General features: G+C 40.8%; 1 protein-coding gene across 1 annotated transcript; it reads left to right on the forward strand.

The window, feature by feature from the left end:
• Positions 1-759: 759 nt before the first annotated feature.
• On the forward strand, positions 760-19,634 carry LOC136120399 (zinc finger protein 709-like). Its single transcript, XM_065873812.1, is given in 8 exon segments — positions 760-911; positions 9,824-10,262; positions 16,521-16,647; positions 16,852-16,912; positions 17,323-18,270; positions 18,272-19,011; positions 19,165-19,290; positions 19,615-19,634. Coding segments are annotated over 8 exon segments (2,613 nt in total).
• The last annotated feature ends 702 nt before the right edge of the window (positions 19,635-20,336 follow it).

The raw sequence follows: 20,336 nt of genomic DNA on the forward strand, positions 1-20,336 counted from the left end.
AGGCCCCTCAGACACAGTATTACCTGCTGTCTCATAAAGGTCAGCTGTGTACCAACAAACACAGTTTCACAATACTTTCAAAACCACCAATAATGTCGAAAAGAGACACTCTGCCTTGTCCTAGCTATAGAGTCCCTCTGACAGACCCCACTGTTACCAAATCATCCTCTCTTTGTTCTAAAACCCTGGACGCTATGATTTCGGTAGCACATGTGCCTACCACCGGGGGGTCCGTCACCTTGGCATCCGCTTCCAGAGTTTGGCGCTCCCCTACCGAGGCTAGTGACAACTCTTTCCTGGTGCAGGAAAATCTCTGCAGATCTCCTGCCCCGTGACCTGTGGGAAACGGTGATCTCAGCCAGACCCTCTGCTGCTGGGGCCCCTTTGCTTCCCAAAACTCTAGAATGCAACGCGCGACACCGTCTCCAAATAAGACACGCGAAAGGCCTGGGATCCCTGAAGTGCGCAGGCGCAGGAGGTGGTGCCTCCTCCTTAATCGGAGGACAAGCTCCAGGTTTCTCAAGAGGCGTAAATGGGCGGAACCATGTCCCCACCTGCTCTTGCAACAGCTTTCAGTGCTTTCCAGGGTCCCAGAAAGTACTCTCTCTGTGGCTGTGAAGCCTGGGGTCCGAGGTCTGGAGGCCGCCTCTCTCCCCATCAGTGGAAGTTCAAGTAGGGGACAGCGATCAAGGGCTCGGTGAGGACGGCCTGTGAGGCGGACCGGAGCGACCTCAGTGCGCAGGTGAGACCTGGGGGGTGATGGATACCGTACGGAGGAGACCTCCCAGAGGACATGGAGGCCGAGTGAGGACACAGAAACCTTTGTCGCCCTCACTGAGCTTCCAATGGGAAAATAAAGTGAGGAAGGGTCACATCGTGAGGGGTGCTTTTCTGAAAGTGATTATAGCAGCGTGAGTGGTTGGAACAGGATAACTCCTGGCATTGCAGACCCTGACCCTCACCTCTTCATGCTCCTGAGAAGTTTTTCTTATATAAAATGGCGTAGGACTTCCCTGGTGGCGCAGTGGTTAAGAATCCACCTGCCAACGCAGGGGACACGGGTTCCAGCCCTGGTCTGTGAAGATCCCACATGCCACAGAGCAAGTAAGCCCCTGCGCCACAACTACTGAGCCTGCGCTCTAGAGCCTGCGAGCCACAACTACTGAAGCCCGTGCACCTAGAGCCCGTGATCCGCAACAAGAGAAGCCACTGCGGTGAGAAGCCCGCGCACTGCAACAAAGAGTAACCCCTGCTCGCCACAACTAGAGAAAGCCCGCGCGCAGCAATGAAGACCCAAGGCAGCCAAAATTAAAATAAAAAAATATATATTTTTTAAAGCTAAAAAAAGTAAAGTGTAGTATATTACACTTTGTAATGTAGTATATTACCTGTAAAATGTAGTATATTATCTGTACATAGCATAGGTAGTATGTAGTATAGCATTATATGTAATTAGCTTATACTATATGTAAATAGAATATATTATATATAATTAGCATATACATAATTACTTTATAGTGTATAGTATTGTACTTTTACAGAATAGTACAGTTGACCCTTGCAAAACATGAGTTTGAACTGCGAGGGTCCACTTACATGCGGATTTTTTCAACATATATAGAGTCGGTCCTCTCTAGTCCCATGTTTAGCGTTGGAGCATTCAGCCGAACTCAGACTGAAATTTCCATTGGACGTTGGATGAATCTGTGGATGCAGAACCTGGGGATATAGAGGGCCTACTATGGGACTTGAGCAACGGTGGATTGTGGTATAGTCAGTGTCTCCTGGAACCAATCCCCCCTGGTTACCTAAGGATGACTGTATTACAGTCTTATCAGTCTGTAGTATAGTATCATTCCATGTCTGTCCACAAAAGCAATCAAATAAGTCGCTCACATCCTCCCGTGGGAACACAGGGCACCTCACCCTCTTGACACTGCAAAGTCTGCCTCCCTCACCCAGGTTGTTCTCTGGGCTCCCGAGTGCAACTGAGGTGTCAGTATGTGTTTCAGAAATTTGAACTAATTTACCAGCCTGAGGATTGCAATGAAGCACTGAAGTTTGATTTTTAGTAAGTGCAGAGATACGTGACCTTTGTGTTTGTGTGATTATGAGGCAAGATCATCTCAGAGTGCTTTATCCCGAAGAGACACCCTTGGATAAGGAGTTGTTGTTGATGACAAATTGAAATTATAATCGAGTAATCACAATTCAGGCATACTAAAACGGAGTCAGGTGGCCATTGAGGATTTAATCTCAGACATCTCTTTACCACTGAGAACTTGAACTTTCTTTGAACTGAACCAGACCCAGGGACCACCAGCCATATTCAGAACAACACCTGCCAGCTACAACCTTATTGTCTCAAGGTCTCCCCTGGTAACTGTGCAACCATTTCACATCCCAAACCAATCCTTGCATAACAAGTACCCTCACTTTCTGTCAGCTCCAATTATAATTCTTGACAAACAATTTATGTAACTGACCGTAGCTTTGCAGCTTTTTGCCTTTATAAACCACCCCTATTCTGTAGTCTAGCAAAACACAATTCAAGTGCTTCTTGAATCCGTGTCTCCCGGGCTGCAGTCCTAACAAACCCCAAATAAATAGTTTTTAATTGCAATCAGATCTCCACTTAGAAAAATTTGGTTAACATTGTTCTTGGTACCAAGTACCTACACCATGATAATGGCCTAAAAGTCTGTAAAAATGTGCAGATGAGGTCAACTGTTGCCCAGGGCATCCTCTAGCATGATTGCCTGGAGATTAACTAATCCTGCTGCCCATTGGGTGCCATTGCAGACTAGGAGTGGCCTGGTTAGGGATTGTAGCAGCAGCTTTCCAGTGCTCTTGCTCACATGTGCTGGTAGCACACCACCATTGATAGGAAAACATGTACAGGATTTATTTTATTTATCTATTTATTTATTTAGGATTTTATTTATCTATCTATTTATCTATTTATTTATTTATTTCTTGCTTGCTTGCTTGCTTGCTTGCGGAGCTGCTTGGCTTGAGGGATCTTAGTTCCCTGACCAGGGATTGAACCCAGGCCCTTGACAGTGAAAGCACAGAGTCCTAACCACTGGACCACCAGGGAATTTCCAGGATTTATTTTAAATGAACAAGAAAGCAAGCATATTTCAAAATGTAAACCACATTACCTTTGCATTTCAAGAGGAAGAAACAAAAATATATATAATTTAAATAATTTAAAAGAAGCAATTTAAGCTTCTTTTTACGTAAGTGCTGAAAAGACTTATAAGCAACAAATCACGTCATTATCTACAGGAGCATGGGGAATTTAGTCACCAATGGTAGAAGACATGCCAGGAGTGAGTCTTCAGGCATACCTCTATGTCTCAGGCTGAGGTTTTGAAAGTTGATATACAAAATAAACAAATCATGCTAAACAAAAAAAATGTACCCATATTTTATTTTTAATACTTTATAGTCAAATGACTAATTTATTATTTTATTTTTATTTTTGGTAGTCATGAATTACCTGCTTAATTAAACATTTAAAAATTAAATGTAGGGACTTCCCTGGTGGCGCAGTGGCTAAGAATCCGCCTGCCAATGCAGGGGACACAGATTCAATCCCTGGTCCGGGAAGATCCCACATGCTTCGGAGCAACTAAGCCCATGCGCCGCAACTACTGAAGCCCGTGCACCGCAACTACTGAAGCCCGCGCGCCGTAACTACTGAAGCCTGCACACCTAGAGCCCATGCTCCGCAACAAGAGAAGCCACCGCAATAAGAAACCCGCGCACTGCAACGAAGAGTAGCCCCCGCTCACCACAACTAGAGAGAAAGGCCGCGTGCAGCAACAAAGACCCAATGCAGCCAAAAGATAAATAAATTAAAAAATTAAAATTAAAAAAATAATAATTAAGTGTAAAAAGTCATACATAATAAACATTTCAAAGTGTGGAGAAATTTAACCATTTTTCAGCACCCTCAGTCCTACTCAGTAGAGGTAACCATGATGGAAACATATATATATATATATAACTGCAAATTGGAAATTTTCTTTTCCCTGACCAGTGATGGAATGCAGGACCTTGGCAGTGAAAACGTGGAGTCCTAAGCACTGGACCACCAGGAATTCCCAGCAAATTGGAAATTTTTAACTTAGCTACATCATTCTGCAGCACATATAGATCAGTGCTTATAGATTTACCCCATGCTTTTATTTTTCTTTTTCAGATTCTCTTCCATTCTGGCTTATTACAAGATATTGAATATAGTTCCCTGTGCTATACAGTGGGATCTTCTTGTTTATCTATTTTATATATAGTAAAAAAAAAAAGTAAATTTTATAATATGTGTATATTACCACAATTAAATGTAAAGTTTTTAAGGCAAAAGAGTGAAAGCACAGCCCACAGTATGGAAGAAAACTTTGCATATCATATATCTGATAGAGGACTTATATAGAAAAATATAAAGAACTATTATTACTTAATAATAAAAGTCAAATAACTCAGTTTAAAAATGGCAAAGGATCTGCATACATATTTGTCCAAAAACGATATACAAATGACCAGGAGCTATGAAAAAAGGCTGCATATCATTAGTCATCAAGGAAATGCAAATCAAAACACTAATGAGGGACTTCCCTGGCGGTCCAGCAGTTAAGACTGCACTTCCACTGCAGGGAGCATGTTTAATCCCTGGTTGGGGAACTAAGATCCCACATGCTGCGTGGTATGGCCAAAAAAAAAAAAAAAGGAAAAAAAACCCACTAATGAAATATCACTACATAGCCACTAGGATGGCTAGAATCAAAAAGCTAGAATCATAACAAGTGTTGTTGAGGATATATGGAGAAACTGGAACCCTCATAACTGAGTGGTGCAAATAATAATTGGTGCAGTCACTTTGGAAAACAGTCTGGCTGTTCCTCAAATATTAAACCTAGAATTACCATATAATCCATCAATTTCTCTCTACCTATATGCCCAAGTGAAATAACAACACATGTTCAAACAAAAACTTGTACATGAATTTTTTTAACATCTTTATTGGAGTATAATTGCTTTACAATGTTGTGTTAGTTTCTGCTGTATAACAAAGTGAATCAGCTATACGTATACATATATCCCCATATCCCCTCCCTCTTGCGTCTCCCATGAATTTAATTTATTTTTTTAAAGTAAATTTATTTATTTATTTTTGGCTGTGTTGGGTCTTCATTGCTGTGCACGGGCTTTCTCTAGTTGTGGTGAGCGGGAGGCTACTCTTCTTTGCGGTGTGCAGGCTTCTCATTGCAGTGGCTTCTCTTGTTGCGTAGCATGGGCTGTAGGCACACAGGCTTCAGTAGTTGTGGCTTGTGGGCTCTAGAGTGCAAGCTCAGTAGTTGTGGCGCACGGGCTTAGTTGCTCTGTGGCATGTGGGATCTTCCTGGACCAGGGCTGGAACCTGTGTCCCCTGCATTGGCAGGCGGATTCTTAACCACTGCACCACCAGGGAAGTCCCGGTACATGAATTGTATAGCAGCATTATTCATAGTAGCCAAAGATAGAAAAATTCCAAATGTACATTAATGGATGAATAGATAAATGCAATGTGTTTTATTCATCCAGTGGAATATTTTTTGGCCGTAAACACAAATGAAGTGTTGATACATGCTACAACATGGGAGTACCTTGAAAAAATCATGCTAAGTGAGTGAAGTCAATCACAAAGACCATATATTATATAATGCCATTCATTTGAAAGCCTTGAGTAGGGAAATCTATATAGATACAAAGATTAGTGGTTGTCTAGGCATGGGGACTGGAGGAAGAAATTGGGAACATTGGGAGTGATAGCTAAAGAACAGAGGAGTTTTTTTTTTAATCTTTTTATTATCTTGTTTTTAATAACAAGGTGTTGGAGCTACAAGATTATATTTTGTCAACATGGGAATATTTTGTGCATCATTGAGAGTAAGGCATTCAACTCTCTGTGTAAAGTCTGTGGGCACCCCACATGTTAGCAGGTGAATTTTTAATGGTTTTTTGTTTTGTTTTTTTGCTGAACAACTCCACACAAAAAATGAGTGCCTCATTAACATTTATTGTTTCTGCAAGGTCAAAAGGAGAACAGTGAACTCTAATTATAGCTGTTGTGGACTAGAAGTAATGTGTTACCAAGGAACTAGTGTTCTCAATTATATTTTCATAATTTTATTGGAAATTTTAAAAAAAGTATCAGATTTATAAAAATTTGAATGCAACCTTTAAAGAAAGATTCATTCATTTTAAAGAAAAGGTTTCATTCATTTTTTTAAAAAATGAGAATACTTTTGTTTGTCATCAAAATGATTTTACTGTGATTATTGTTCATGTTACTATTGAATTAGATTAAAATATTTTGTAGTAGATTTCAGGGAATTCATTCTTTCTCATGAGTTCTTTGTGTGTCAGGAACTAGAAATCCACTTTTTAAATGTTTGGGAAATATGTGGTTTAGTGTAGTTACGTATAGGGGTCTCTTAGAGAATTCCTTAGAGATCCAAGAAGATAAACAACCAATGATTATAAGGACAAGAACTAAAAGATCTCTAGAGATGAGTTAATCCTATACTCTACGTTTTCCTCTCCTTTTCCTCATTCCCATCAATTCCTTTTTCCTTTTCTTTCATATTGTCTTATCTCTTTTCTTGTCTTCCTCCTGCCTCTCTCCTTCTTCACAGAGGTTTTTTTAAAAAAATTATTTATTTTATTTATTTATTTTTGGCTGTGTTGGGTCTTCATTGCTGTGCACGGACTTTCTCTAGTTGTGGTGAGTGGGGGCTACTCTTCGTTGCAGTGCGCAGGCTTCTCATTGCGGTGGCTTCTCTTGTTGGGAAGCACAGGCTGTAGGCGCGCGGGCTTCAGTAGTTGTAGCTCGCGGGCTCTAGAGCGTAGGCTCAGTAGTTGTGGCGCACAGGCTTAGTTGCTCCGCAGCATGTGGGATCTTCCCGGACCGGGGCTCCAACCCGTGTCCCCTGCATTAGCAGATGGATTCTTAACCACTGCGCCACCAGGGAAGCCCTCTCTCTCCTTCTTAACTTCTATAATTCATACAAATGCAATCTCTTAACCCCAATCTGAATTCCCATAGCTTCATTTTGCACATGATGCATAATAGCTCCAGCCTGCATTCAGTTAACACTTTGTTGCACACTTGTCACTATTCAAGGGTTTAGTATAAATCAATGAAGCAAGAGTAGATTCCTTTACTCATGCATCTTATATTCCAATGAAGAGAGGCAATAAACAATGAAGAATAAATTACACACTACATAAGGAAATCGTGAGCATTATGAAAAATACTGGAGAGGACCAGGGTGAATCAGAAATGGGTTTGGCAGTGAGTTGCAATTTTAAGTCAAGTGATCAGGGAAATTATATCTCATTGTCAACTTTTTTTGTGTGTCCCTTGAGCCCAGTTTCCAGAGTGAAAATGTGATTGATTTAACTCAGGTCACTATAAATTTCCATTTTACACTCAGTTGAGTAGTTTATGTGGCATTTTCAAAGTAGTCATGCTCTTCTATAAATCTGTGATTATGATTTATTTACCATAAAAAATACTAAACCAGAAATGTCCTAATAAAAGTATTCTTTTGGTGAGGACTCTTCTCTCTCAAAGGTTATTAGTCTATTTACCAAGAGCTCAGTTTTCAGTATATTTACAAAGAGATTACACTTGGTCACCTGCATTCTTTTTTCCCCAGAGACACTTCCTGTATATAAATCACTGGATAGATAGCTGTTTGATTTGTTCCCACTAGGGAATAGAAGAGAGCAGAGGAGTTTCTTTTTAAGGTGAGGAAAATGTTCAGAAATTGGCTGTAGTGGTGATTATTGAATCTACCTGTGAATATACTGATGCTATGAACAAGGGCTCGTGTGCCCACAGCACAGAAAGCTCTGACAGTGGGTGTTTGTAGCAAAGTAAGGGTTTATTTGCAGGGTTCCAAGCAAGGGAGTGGGAGGCAAGTCTCATATCCACTCCAGCTTGGTCTTTGAGTTAAGGGTTTTTTTAAGGGGAAGAATAAAGAGGCTGGGATTAATCATCATCTTGTGACACTTCTGTGACATTTCTTAATGATAGCTTCAGGAGTCAGGATGTCTCTCCTTTAGGATTCCCAGCCCAGGTGGTCCATGGCTTGGAGGTCTGTTAGCTTATCTTGCCCTGGAGAAACAACCTCTGTTTGTACGTTAATGATGATATCTGTAATAACAATTTTAGTACATTAACGATGTTATCTACAGCAGCAATTTGACTCTAGTTGATTAGGTCAGAGGGGACGAGAAAGGGAATAAAGTTTTGGATAAAGAGATTAATCATAAACTCAGTAAGGGAACTTTGTTTTAGGGGAATTCGGTTTCACTGAAAACCAGTGAGTTTTAGACATTAAAGGGTCCATTGTATAGTATGTGTGTTGTATCTCAATAAAGCGTGCAAATAAGTGGATAAATGCGTTAAGAGTTTTGCAATGCAAGCAATTCAGGCTCTTAGACATCTAAGAGTTTCCAGGTTATTTAACACATCCATCACCTCAAATTGTTATCGTGTATGTGTGTGTGTGTGTGTGTGTATGTGTGTGCGTGTGTGTGTTGAGAACTCTTAAGATCCACTCTCTTAGCAAATTTCATTTATACAATACAGTATAAGTATCTCAAATCATCGTATTGTCATCCTCAAATTAGACCATTTTATTAGTCAGTTATACCTCGAAGTAGAGCTTGGAGGGGTAAAAAGACTTTCCAGGTGCATCTCACATTTATATTACGGTTTGTTATTGTTCTTTTTGTTATTTTAGTGAAAATAGGAATTCAATTGCTTTAGGGATCTTATAGCTTTTTACATTTCAAAATTCTCTAGGGACACAAGCTAACATTGATCTAAAATAAATTTCCTTCCAGTGTAAAATGTGAATTTAATGAAACCTGATAGTTTAATGACACATCTCACACCCTCTGCTTAGAGAAGAGGCCCTTCCCCCAGCTAGGACTGTGGGGTTCAAACTCCCCACTAGAGCCAAACGCTCTGGGATTCTTCTCAAATGAGTGGGGGTGGGGAAGAGATGGGTAGAAGTCTCAAGGCTGTCAAATTTCAAAGATTAAAACGGAGCCTGAGGGCTTCGCTCGTGGCGCAGTGGTTGAGAGTCCACCTGCCGGTGCAGAGGACACGGTTTCGTGCCCCGGTCCGGGAGTATCCCACATGCCGCGGAGCGGCTGGGCCCGTGAGCCATGGCCGAGCCTGCGCGTCCGGAGCCTGTGCGCTGCAACGTGAGAGGCCATAACAGTGAGAGGCCCGCGTACCGCAAAAACAAACAAACAAACAAAAAAACGGAGCCTGACTCTTTATTACAGATAGTGATGTCACACTGAAGTGGCTACGTTTCTAAACAAGGGTCACAGTTCCAGTTACACCAAGCCTTCTTGTTGCAGTTTGTCCTGGTCTGGGCGCCCTCTTGTCTATACTTGCTTCATCTTCAAACTGAATGAGGAATTCCCTGTGCACACCTGTGACCTCGCGTTCCGACCAAGCTGCGGGATACAGAGTCAGCCTTAGGACAGGAATAAGCTCTGTTTAAATTCAAATATTCCCGCGGGGACAGGTCACCCACCAACGGCTGAAGCCTCTTCGCCTGAGCCAAGCGTCCTCCCGCCCCGCTGTCACTCAGGCACGAGGGGGCGAGGCCTTGGGAACTGCCCAATCAGGGAGGTCGCTGGGGCCTGTGGGTGGGGTGACGCCCCTCAACGGAAGGGCTGTAGCTAACCGCTCTGGCTTTGCTCCGGATGCTTATCTTCCCCTAGTGGTTTTCTTCCTCTGCCGCAGGCTGTGTTGTGCTGTGATCTATACGGGTCGTGGGAGTCGTAGGAAGGATTCGGGGAGACCCAGGAAACCTAGAAATGGTGAGTGTGCTTCCCTGGATGTGGAGACGGAGAGGAGGGGCTGGTGGGAACCGGCCGGAAGCGGCCGTGGCGGGACCCGGGCCTCCCCGCGGTCAACTTCGGAGTCCGCTGGCCCGAGCCCACCCGGGGCGCCGCTCGGACCTCAGTCCGCTCCGGCTCGCAGCGTGGGGGCGGGGCGGGGCCGGCAGCCGGGACCCCGGGCGTCCTGTCCCGTCCCTTGGTGCGCGGCGACGTCGGCCCTGACCCCGGAGCCTCTCTGCGCAGCTCTGCGCCCGCAGCCCCCCGTCTCCCCCAGGTTGTGCGGTGACCGCGGGAGGGTCGTTAGACTCGGGGTCTGGGTCATAGGCGTGGGAGGAGCTGTGGTGTGTGAGGTCCCCATTCCCTCCTTTCTCCCCAGCGCGACACGTTTTCTCTTGAGTTTTTCAAATTTGGTGGGAGCGGGGTCTCAAATCCACAACCCTGTTTTACCAGCGTAGCTCTTCCTAGGGTTGGCGATAAATCCCTAAATTTAAAAATCCCTTTCATATTCCCAAACGCCAGTTTCCTCTCTCTGATTCACAACATATTCTACTGTTTGTCCGCCGTGGTACATTTCAGATAGCCTCAATATTTTAATTGTTTATCCTTCTTAAGTAGAGCCACGGATGGGCTGATTTTGAAAGCTTTATTTTTTTGTGTGTATTTTACATGAAAGGAAAGCCGAGAATGACCGCCTGGAAGGAACTATGTTGTATGAAATCCTTGTGCCTCTCGTCCCAGGATCTTTCCTGGGCCCAGACATCCTACGGAAAATCCTTTGGTTGGAGGTTCCTTTTTGAAACTTTCCTGGGTGATCTGTTCTGTCAGCCTTGCCCATCCCTGCTTTTGTTGACCTGAAAAGATTTATTGCTTTAAGTGTTCGTTTTCAGTAGGGGTAAATACATTTTTATTTAATCAATAGGCTCGAAAGATAGCATAAAACATTTCCAAAGAGGCAAAAAAAAAGAGGTGAATTTCAGGGGTGAAAAGAAAGGTTCCAGTATTGCATTTCACTTAAGATACTGGTTTCACTCCCTCTTACCCTGACTGTAGTTGTTTCAGAGGGCTGTTCATTACTTTTGGATGATTTCAAATGAAATTCCAGGGTTTAGACTTGCAGACCAGAAGTGTTCAAGTATGATTAATTAATTACAAAACAAGTCTTGCCATGAAATAATAATTAACTGACATCTTCTTTGCTGAAAGGAATATATGTTTGGGATTTTCTGGTTGAACTAGTAAAGTACGTTCCAGTTTTCTTTCCTCCTTTCCACATAAACACTGAGTCTGAGTGAATTTGCTGGATTGGTCAGTGTGTTTGTGTCATTAAAATGTAATAGTGGTGCCAAGTAACTCCAGTGTTGAGTATGACCTGTGGTGGGTGAGCCAAACCAAGGCCCTCTCTGAGCGTGCACAGAGAGGTAGAAGTGAAGGCCAATTGGTTCTTCCTGGGGAACCTCTCCTTGTAGGTTTTCTCACCTGCTCACACCCACTACAGAAGGAGCCTTTATGCTGAGAGAAGGTGCAGAGCCCTGGAAAGATGGGGGTTCAAGTGCACCTGGGTAAGTGGAGGAGACTCGGTGATTTCTTTCTGCAGTTGTAATAGTGGTTTCTTCAGGTGCAGATGTATGCCTAAGTGTTGCATCCATAAATGTTGGCGCATTCAGTGTAATTTGTGCACAGGAAAGTCTATGGAGGTTGGTGTTCTGTCTCCCTGACAAAGGGTTTATGAATTTGGCAGTTCATTTGGGTCGGAACCTGCTGAGAAATTCCTCACTTGTGAGAATGGAAGCCTGGGAGAGGAAGGGCTCACACGTGGCCAGGCAAGAGAAGAGTATGTGCAGCTGCCAGAGTTTATTTTGGGTCCCTACCCTTCTTCACCAGGGACTGACTCACTTCTAGGGGTTCTATCTCAGTTGGGAGTGTCTGGACCACAATTTTAAGAATGTATTTAACTTTCTGAATGTGGATTTTCGTTTTGAACGGTAGGGAAGCAGTGTGCTTATCTCAGCTGATTCAAATATTTGCTTTTCTTTCCTTTGGATTCCTTTATCTCTTGAACATTGTGGTCCTGTAATTCTTTTCCTTAGTAGTTCCCACATAACCCCTCTGCATCCACACAGTATGCACTGTTTTATACATCTTGTATTACCACAGTACATTTATAACAATTACTGAACCAATAGTGATGCGCTAAAGTCCACAGTTTTTATTATCAATGACTCTTTGTGTTATAGGATCTATGGGTTTTGGTAAATGTTTATTGAAACGTATCCATCATTTCTCTATCCTGTAGAGTAGTATCAGTTCCCTCAAAGTCCCTTATGCTTCATCTATTCATTCATCTCTCCCTTCAACCCCCAAATCCTTCAGAACCAAAGATCTTTTTCTGGCTCATAATAATGTCTTTTCCAGAATGTCAAATACTTGGAATCTTGTGTTGCCTTGTCAGATTGGCTTCTTTCACTTAGCAATGTACTTTTAAGATTCCTTCATGTGTTTTCATGGTTTGATACCTCATTTCATTTTTTCACTGAACAATATTTCATCTTATTACAGTGGGAACGACACTGATTTTTTATCCATTCGACTCTTGAAGGACATCATGCTTAACTCTAACTCTTGCCCATTATGAATAAAACACCTAGAAACATTCATGTGTAGGCTTTTTTGTGTACTTAAGGTTTCCACTAATTTAGGTCTCTACCAAGGAATGTGATTGCTGGATCTTACTATAAGAGTATATTAAGTATTGATGGAAAATTCTTATCTTCCAATGTAGGCATACCAAATTTCATTCCCACCACCAAGGAATGAGGATTACCAGCAGCTTCAACATCTTCACTGATATCTGGTGTTCTGAGTGTTTTGAATTTAGCCATTTAATAAGTGTGTAGTGACATATCATTGTTGGTTTTTTTTGTAATTTCCCAAAGACATTTGTTGAGCATGTTTTCATGTTGCTTATTTCCCATCTGTATATCTTGTTTGGTGTGGTGTCTGTTCAGATCTTTTTCCCATTTTTAATTGAGTTGTTTGTCTTCTTACTGTTGAGTTTTAAGAATTATATATATATATTTTGGTTTGGGGTTTTTAAAAAATTATTTATTTATTTGGTTGCACTGGGTCTGAGTTGCAGCTTGCAGGCTCCTTAGTTGCAGTACATGGGCTCCTTAGTTGTGGCATGCAAACTCTTAATTGTAGCATGCATTTGGGATCTAGTGCCCTGACCAGGGATCGAACTCGGGCCCCCCTGCGTTGGGAAGCACATAGTCTTATCCACTGCACCACCAGGGAAGTCCCCAAGAATTCTATGTATATTCTGGATACCAGTCGTTTATCAGATATGTGTGTTACAAAGACATTCTCCTAGTCTGTGACTTGTCTTTTCATTGTCTTAACACTTTCCCAGCACAGGAATTTTCCTTTTAATAAAGTGAGACATCATTTTTTCCTTTCATGGTTGGTTTGTTTGTTTTGGGTGTTGTATCTAAGTATGATGTTAGCTGCAGGTGTCCTGTAGACATTTTTCTCAAGGACAGAGAGTTCCCTTCTATTATTAGTTTGTTACCATAAATGGATGTTGAATTGTATCAAATCTTTTTATGTTCATTTCCCCCCTCCTTTCATTTCTGATATTATTTCTGTTTTGCCTTCTCTTCTCTGTTATCTTGACTAGATGTCAATCAATTTTATTATAATTAATATTTTCTGCAGACCAGGTTTTAGTTTTGAAAAGTAGAAGAGTAGTTTTTTCTTTCAAAAATGTAAATATTTCACTCTACTCTCTTCCTGCTTGCATGGTTTCTGAAAAGAAGTCTGATTTAATTCTAATCGTTTTTCTCTATAAGTAAGGTGGGTTTCCCCTCTGGCTTTTTCTCACTATATTCTCTTTCTCTTTGATTTTTCTCTAGTTAGAATATTATATACTTGGTATGCATTTTTTTTTTTTTTTTTTTTTTTTTTTTTTGTGGTACGCAGGCCTCTCACTGTTGTGGCCTCTCCCCTTGCAGAGCACAGGCTCCGGACGCACAGGCTCCGGACGTGCAGTCTCAGAGACCATGGCTTACAGGCCTAGCTGCTCCGCGGCATGTGGGATCTTCCTGGACCGGGGCATGAACCCGTGTCCACTGCATCAGCAGGTGGACTCTCAACCACTGCACCACTAGGGAAGCCCTTGGTATGCATTTTTGACGTTTAGTGTTCTTTAAGCTTTTTGGATCTACAGCATGCCATTTATGATTAATTTTAGGAAAATCTCAATGATTATTACTTCATTTTTTCTGTTCCTTTCTGTGTATCCTTTCTTTTTTCAGATATTCCCATTTTGTGTATTTTAAACCTGTCATTGCTGTACAGTTCATGGATATTGTGTTCTGTCTTGTTTGTTTTGTTTTTGTATTTTTGACTTTGTGTTAGCCTCTGGTGAAATATATTGTTTTCAGTACAGGCCTTGTTAAGAACAGAGTATTTGGTATTTTTTATTATTATTACTTTTTTTTGATGTGGACATTTTTAAAAGTCTTTATTGAATTTTGTTATGATATTATTTCTATTTTTATGTTTTGGTTTTTTGGCCACGAGGCATATATTAGCTCCCCAACCAGGGATCAAACCTGCGCCCCCTACATTGGAAGGCGAAGTGTTAACCACTGGACCACCAGGGAAGTCCCTGGTGCTTATTTTTACATGCCATCTTTATTTCTTCTTTCCCAGTTTTAGAGAGAGTGTTTTGCCTGTGACCTCAATGCTCTGATGGGTCTAAGAAGACTTGTTCAAGTTTTTTTCATTTTTTTTCTTTGAGGCCAGGAATGATGACTTCTAAGCTCCTTAAATGCCAGATTAGAACCTGTAAGTCTCTGTCTTCAATTTTTGATGATTGCTGACTGCTTTAAAACCTCATTCATTCTCTTTACACTTTTACCCACATCTATACAAAGTGATCAGAAAGCCTTAGTCCTTCTTCCATTGGCAGTGGCAAGAGATTCAGTCCTCCTAAGATCCTGCTCTTGTGTGTGAACCCTCATTCTAACCCAGCCCCTAACTTCAGTTTTTAAAAGTCCAATTACCTTTCCTTGCTTGTGAAGCCATTTCTTGAAAGCTCTGGAGAGGCCTGCCTTACTTTCCTCAGATACCTCAATTATTTAGGTAATAAAACCTTTCATACACTATTGGCAATGTGTACTGTCATCAGCAAAGGAATTCCTATCCCCAGGGGTCAAGCTGTCATGTTCCTGTAAACCTTGTTGGAGCTTGGAAATTAGAGAAGTTGGCAGGGCAGCCTCTAGAGTGGCTGGTCAGGAAATAACTTCCTCCTGCAATTTGAAAATGGAGATTTTATGTTCTTTAGGAGGAAAACACTGTTGAATCCTTTGTGTATTTCATACTTTTGGGCAGATTCACCATCAAACCCTTGTGATTTTCAGTGAATGCACTTGCAATCTACAACTCTTAATCTGTTCCTCAAGGTTAGAAAGGCACAGGGCACTGTGTTCTAGATCTGCCATAAAGAGATCTTCTGGCATATTGTCTCACTCTGTGTGGCTATGTATGCCTCTTAAGCAGCCCTGAGGTACATGACTATAGGAATTTTGTGGTCTGTGTTTTCATGCTATCTTCCTACTGTCTGCGCCAATTAACTTTCTAGTGCATCAGATCAAAGAGAAAGGAAAAACTGAATCTGTGGTAAATATTACACAAGTTAACAGCACTATTTCCCCACAAGAAATTTTTTTTTTGTCACCTACATCTGACTACTTATAAAGGCCTGGATTACTTTACGGCCAGATTGGCCAGCTGGATCCTATTAAAAGTTTTACAGTTTTCTTGGACTCTTGTTTGGTGATGGGAATAGAAGAAAAAGCTTCCAGTTCAGCACTATGTTCTTATTCATAAAAGTTTGTGCAGATTTGACCCTCTGCCTCATAAGTGCTAAAAATGGTATGTAAAAAGGAAGGAGATGAAAGAGTTTTTCTTCAAAAGTATTGATGGTCTTAAAATGGTAACATTTGTTTCATTTGTATATCATGTCTGTCATTTCCCAACATGTTCTGGACCCTGCTGTTAGTGAGAAATGAGATGTAATGTGATCAGAGTAAATATTTCCATGTTCATTATGCTGCTAAATTTGTGAGGAAGTAGAGACAGAGTAAGTTCCTGATGATCAAGTCATAGAATAAATGTTTGGATATGACAGAATCATACATAACCTTCATATAAATAGTGTATGTGGCTTCCCTGTGGCACAGCAGTTAAGAAACTGCCTGCCAATTCAGGGGACATGGGTTCGATCCCTGGCCCAGGAAGATCCCACATGCCACGGAGCAACTAAGCCCGTGTGCCACAACTACTGAGCCTGCGCTCTAGAGCCCATGTGCCACGACTACTGAAGCCCGCGCGCCTAGAGCCTGTGCTCTGCAACAAGAGAAGCCACCACAATGGGAAGCCTGCGCGCTGCAATGAAGAGTAGCCCCTGCTTGCTGCAACTAGAGGAAGACCCAAAGCAGCCAAAAATAAACACAAAACAAAACAAAAATGGTGTATAGATGTCTAGTCCTGTCAGTGTCATTCATCCTGCTATACACATATTTGGGGTATTTTAGGACTCGGTAGCCATTGAAGATGTGGCTGTGAATTTCACCCTGGAGGAGTGGGCTTTACTGAATCCTTCACAGAAGAAACTCTACAGAGATGTGATGCAGGAAACCTTCAGAAACCTGGCCTCAGTAGGTAAGGGTGACAGCTTTCCTTTACTTTGTCAGTTAGGGAACAAATGTTTCTTGCTCATTGATGGTCTTCTAAGATGTCCTATGTGGAAGGAAGGATGTTGGTATATAAACTAGACCTGGTCACAGCCAACAATGAATATAGAATCTAATAATTATTTTATAATTTCTAATATTTTGGATTCGTTTTTCTGCATCTGCAATTTAGGGAAAAAATGGGAGGATCATGACATTGAAGATCAGTACAAAAACCAGGGGAGAAAACTAAGGTAAGTCACACTCAAAACAGAAAGTAGTGCCTTATATGAGGGTCCTGGTATGTGATGAAATTTTAAAAGAAGGGACCTAAACACATAATGCCTGCTTGACATTTATTTATTCTCAGAAAAACTTTCCCCCAGATACTTTCTAATATGTGACATAGATACTAAGTGTTTGGAAAATAGTTCTCTTGGAAACAGTATTAACAAGCCCTATATGTGAATATCAGTGTTTTGATAATTCCAAGAGTGAAGTCTTCTTGCAGGGCATTTCTTATATTCAATCAAAAACAATTCAGGGAAGGGAGATAACCTACACTTTTGCTATAGATCATAAAAATGTAGTTCAAATATCCTACTAATAAATATTAAATTGTTGGTAAAGAAATCATTACTAACGCGATTCTCATTTTTTACAGAAGTCATGTTGTAGAGAGACTCTGTGAAAGTAAAGAGGGTAGTCAGTGTGCAGGAAACTTCAGCCTTATTCCAAAACTCAGTCTGAAGAAGAAAACTACTGGAGTGAAACTACATGAATGCAGTGCATGTGGAAAAGTCTTTATGCATCATTCATCCCTTAATAGGCATATCAACCGTCATAGTGGGCACAAACTGTATGAGTATCAGAAATATGAAGAGAAGCCATATAAATGTAAGGAACGTGGTAAAGCCTTCAGTTATCTTCAGTGTTTTGAAAAACATGAAAGAAAACACAGTGGACAGGAGAACTATAAATGTAAGGAATGTGGGAAAGCTTTTCGTTTTCGCACATCCTTTCAAACACATAAAAGGATTCATACAAGAGAAAAGCCCTATGAATGTAAAGAATGTGGGAAATCCTTTATGTGGCTTACAACCTTTCAAAGACACATGATAATGCACACTGGAGATACTCCTTATAAATGTAAGGAATGTGGGAAACCCTTTAAGTGGCTCACAACCTTTCGGAGACACATGATAACACACACTGGAGATGCTCCTTATAAATGTAAGGAATGTGGGAAAGTCTTTACTTTTTTAAGTGCACTACAAATACATGAAAAAACCCACATGGGAGAGAAACCCTATCAATGTAAACAATGTGGAAAAGCCTTTAGATATCGTCGAACTTTTCAAATACATGAAAGGATTCACACAGGAGAGAAACCCTATGAATGTAAGCAATGTGGTAAATCTTTTATTTCCCGTGTAGGATTACAAAACCATGAAAGAAATCACAATGGAAAGAAATTCTATGAATGTAAAAGATGTAGTAAAGCATTCAGTTATTCCAGTTCTCTTCGAAAACATGAAAGAAATCATACTGGAGAGAAACCCTATGAATGTAAGGATTGTGGAAAAGGTTTTATTTTTCTCTCAAGCCTTCGCACACATGATAAGTCACTCTGGAGATGGACCTTATAAATGTAAGGAATGTAAGAAAGCATTCATTACTCCCAGTTCATTTCAAATACATGTAAGGACTCACACAGGAGAGAAGCCTTATAAATGTAAACAATGTGGGAAGACTTTCAATTGGCCCACTTCCATTTGCAGACATGAAAAAAGTCATAGTGGAGAGAAACCCTATGAGTGTAGGCAATGTGGTAAAGCCTTCAGTTGTCCCAGATCCTTTCAAAGCCATGAAAGGAGACACAGTGGAGAAAAGCCTTATGAATGTAAAAAATGTGGTAAAGCCTTCAGTTGTCCATATTCCTGTCGAAAACATGAAAGAAGTCATGATGGAGAGAAACCTTATGAATGTAAAGAATGTGAGAAAGCCTTCAGTTCTCTCATCAAATTTCAAAGACACGTGATGAAGCACACTGGAGATGGACCTTATAAATATAAGGAGTGTGAGAAAGTCTTTGATTGTCCCAATTACTTTCGAAGTCATGAAAGGATTCACAGTGTAGAAAAGCCCTATGAATGTAAGGAATGTTGTAAAGCCTTCAGTACTCCTAGGTCCCTTCGAAGACATGAAAGAACTCATACTGGAGAGAAACCTCATGCATGTAAGGAATGTGGTAAAGCCTTCAGTTATCCCAGTTTCCTTCAAAAACATGAAAGTCATACTGGGGAGAAACCCTATCAATGTAAACAATGTGGTAAAGCCGTCAGTTATCTCAGTTCCCTTTGAAGTCATGAAAGAACTCATAGTGGAGAGAAACCCTATGGATGTAAGGAATGTGGGAAAGCATTCATTTTTCTCTCAAAATTTCGTTTACACATGATAAAACACACTGGAGTTGCACCTTACACATGTAAGAAATGTGGGAAAGCCTTCGATTGTCCCAGTTCATTACAAAACCATGAAAGAACTCACACTGGAGAGAAACCGTATGAATGTAAGAATTGTAGTAAAGCCTTCAGTCATCTCCGTTCTTTACGAAATCATGAAAGAACTCATATTGGAGAGTAGCGCTTGGGAAAGCCTTCAGTTCTGTCACTAAATTTTCAAGACATGTGGTGAAGCACACTGGAGATGGACCTAATAGTGTAAGGAATGTGGGAAGGCCTTTGAGTTTTTTCAGTTCATTATGAAATCATGAAAGAACTCACACTGGAGAGAAACCACACGAATGTGAAAATTATAGGAAAGTCTTCGATTGTCCCAGTTCTGTTCAAAACCATGAAAACACTCATAATGGAAAGTAGGCCTATGAATGTCAGGAATGTAGGAGAACCTTCAGTTGTCCCAGTTCATTCTGAATACAAAAAAAAGAATTCACACTGGAGAGAAACCCTGTGAATGCAAACTGTATGGTAAAGCCCTCAGCAATTCCTATTATGTTCAAATATGTGAACTCTTACCAGAAACTGAACGTAAGGAATATTGGAAAGCCTTTATCACACAACGTTTTAAGGACACAAGATGGTGCACACCATGTAAGCATGAGGAATTGGGGAGGTTTTCAGTCCCATTTTCTTGGGAAAGAACTCACTCTAGAGAGAATTCTGTTAAATATAAACAATATATGAAAACCTTCATTTGCCCTACATCCTTACAAAACCATGTGAGAATGTACACTGGATAGATAGCAAGTAACTGAAAAGTAAAACAAACTATTCAGTTGAAACAAATATTTTTGTAGTCATGTGAAAACTGCACTGGAAAAAACTCATGTTAATGTAAGTAATATGGGTAAGCCTGGTACAAATTAATTCATGTAGAATACTCAAAGTTACAGTCTGGAAGAAGTGTTATAAACTTTAAACATATATTGTCTTTATCAGTGGCACATTCTTAAAGTTATTATCTGTAGTATGGAGTAGTACTTACTTTTGCAAGTAAATACTGAGGTAAGATAATTCTGTAGGTACTCTTTAGGCAATTGTTCCTAAGTTTGATAGGTAATTTTATCCTTTACTCAGTAAAATTTTTGTTTTTATTTTGAAGACTCTTTGATCCATGGGTGAATTGAAGTCCATTTCTAATATGTAAGTGGGGTTA

The sequence above is a fragment of the Phocoena phocoena genome, chromosome 3, assembly GCF_963924675.1.
Source record: "Phocoena phocoena chromosome 3, mPhoPho1.1, whole genome shotgun sequence".
Lineage (NCBI taxonomy): Eukaryota > Metazoa > Chordata > Mammalia > Artiodactyla > Phocoenidae > Phocoena > Phocoena phocoena.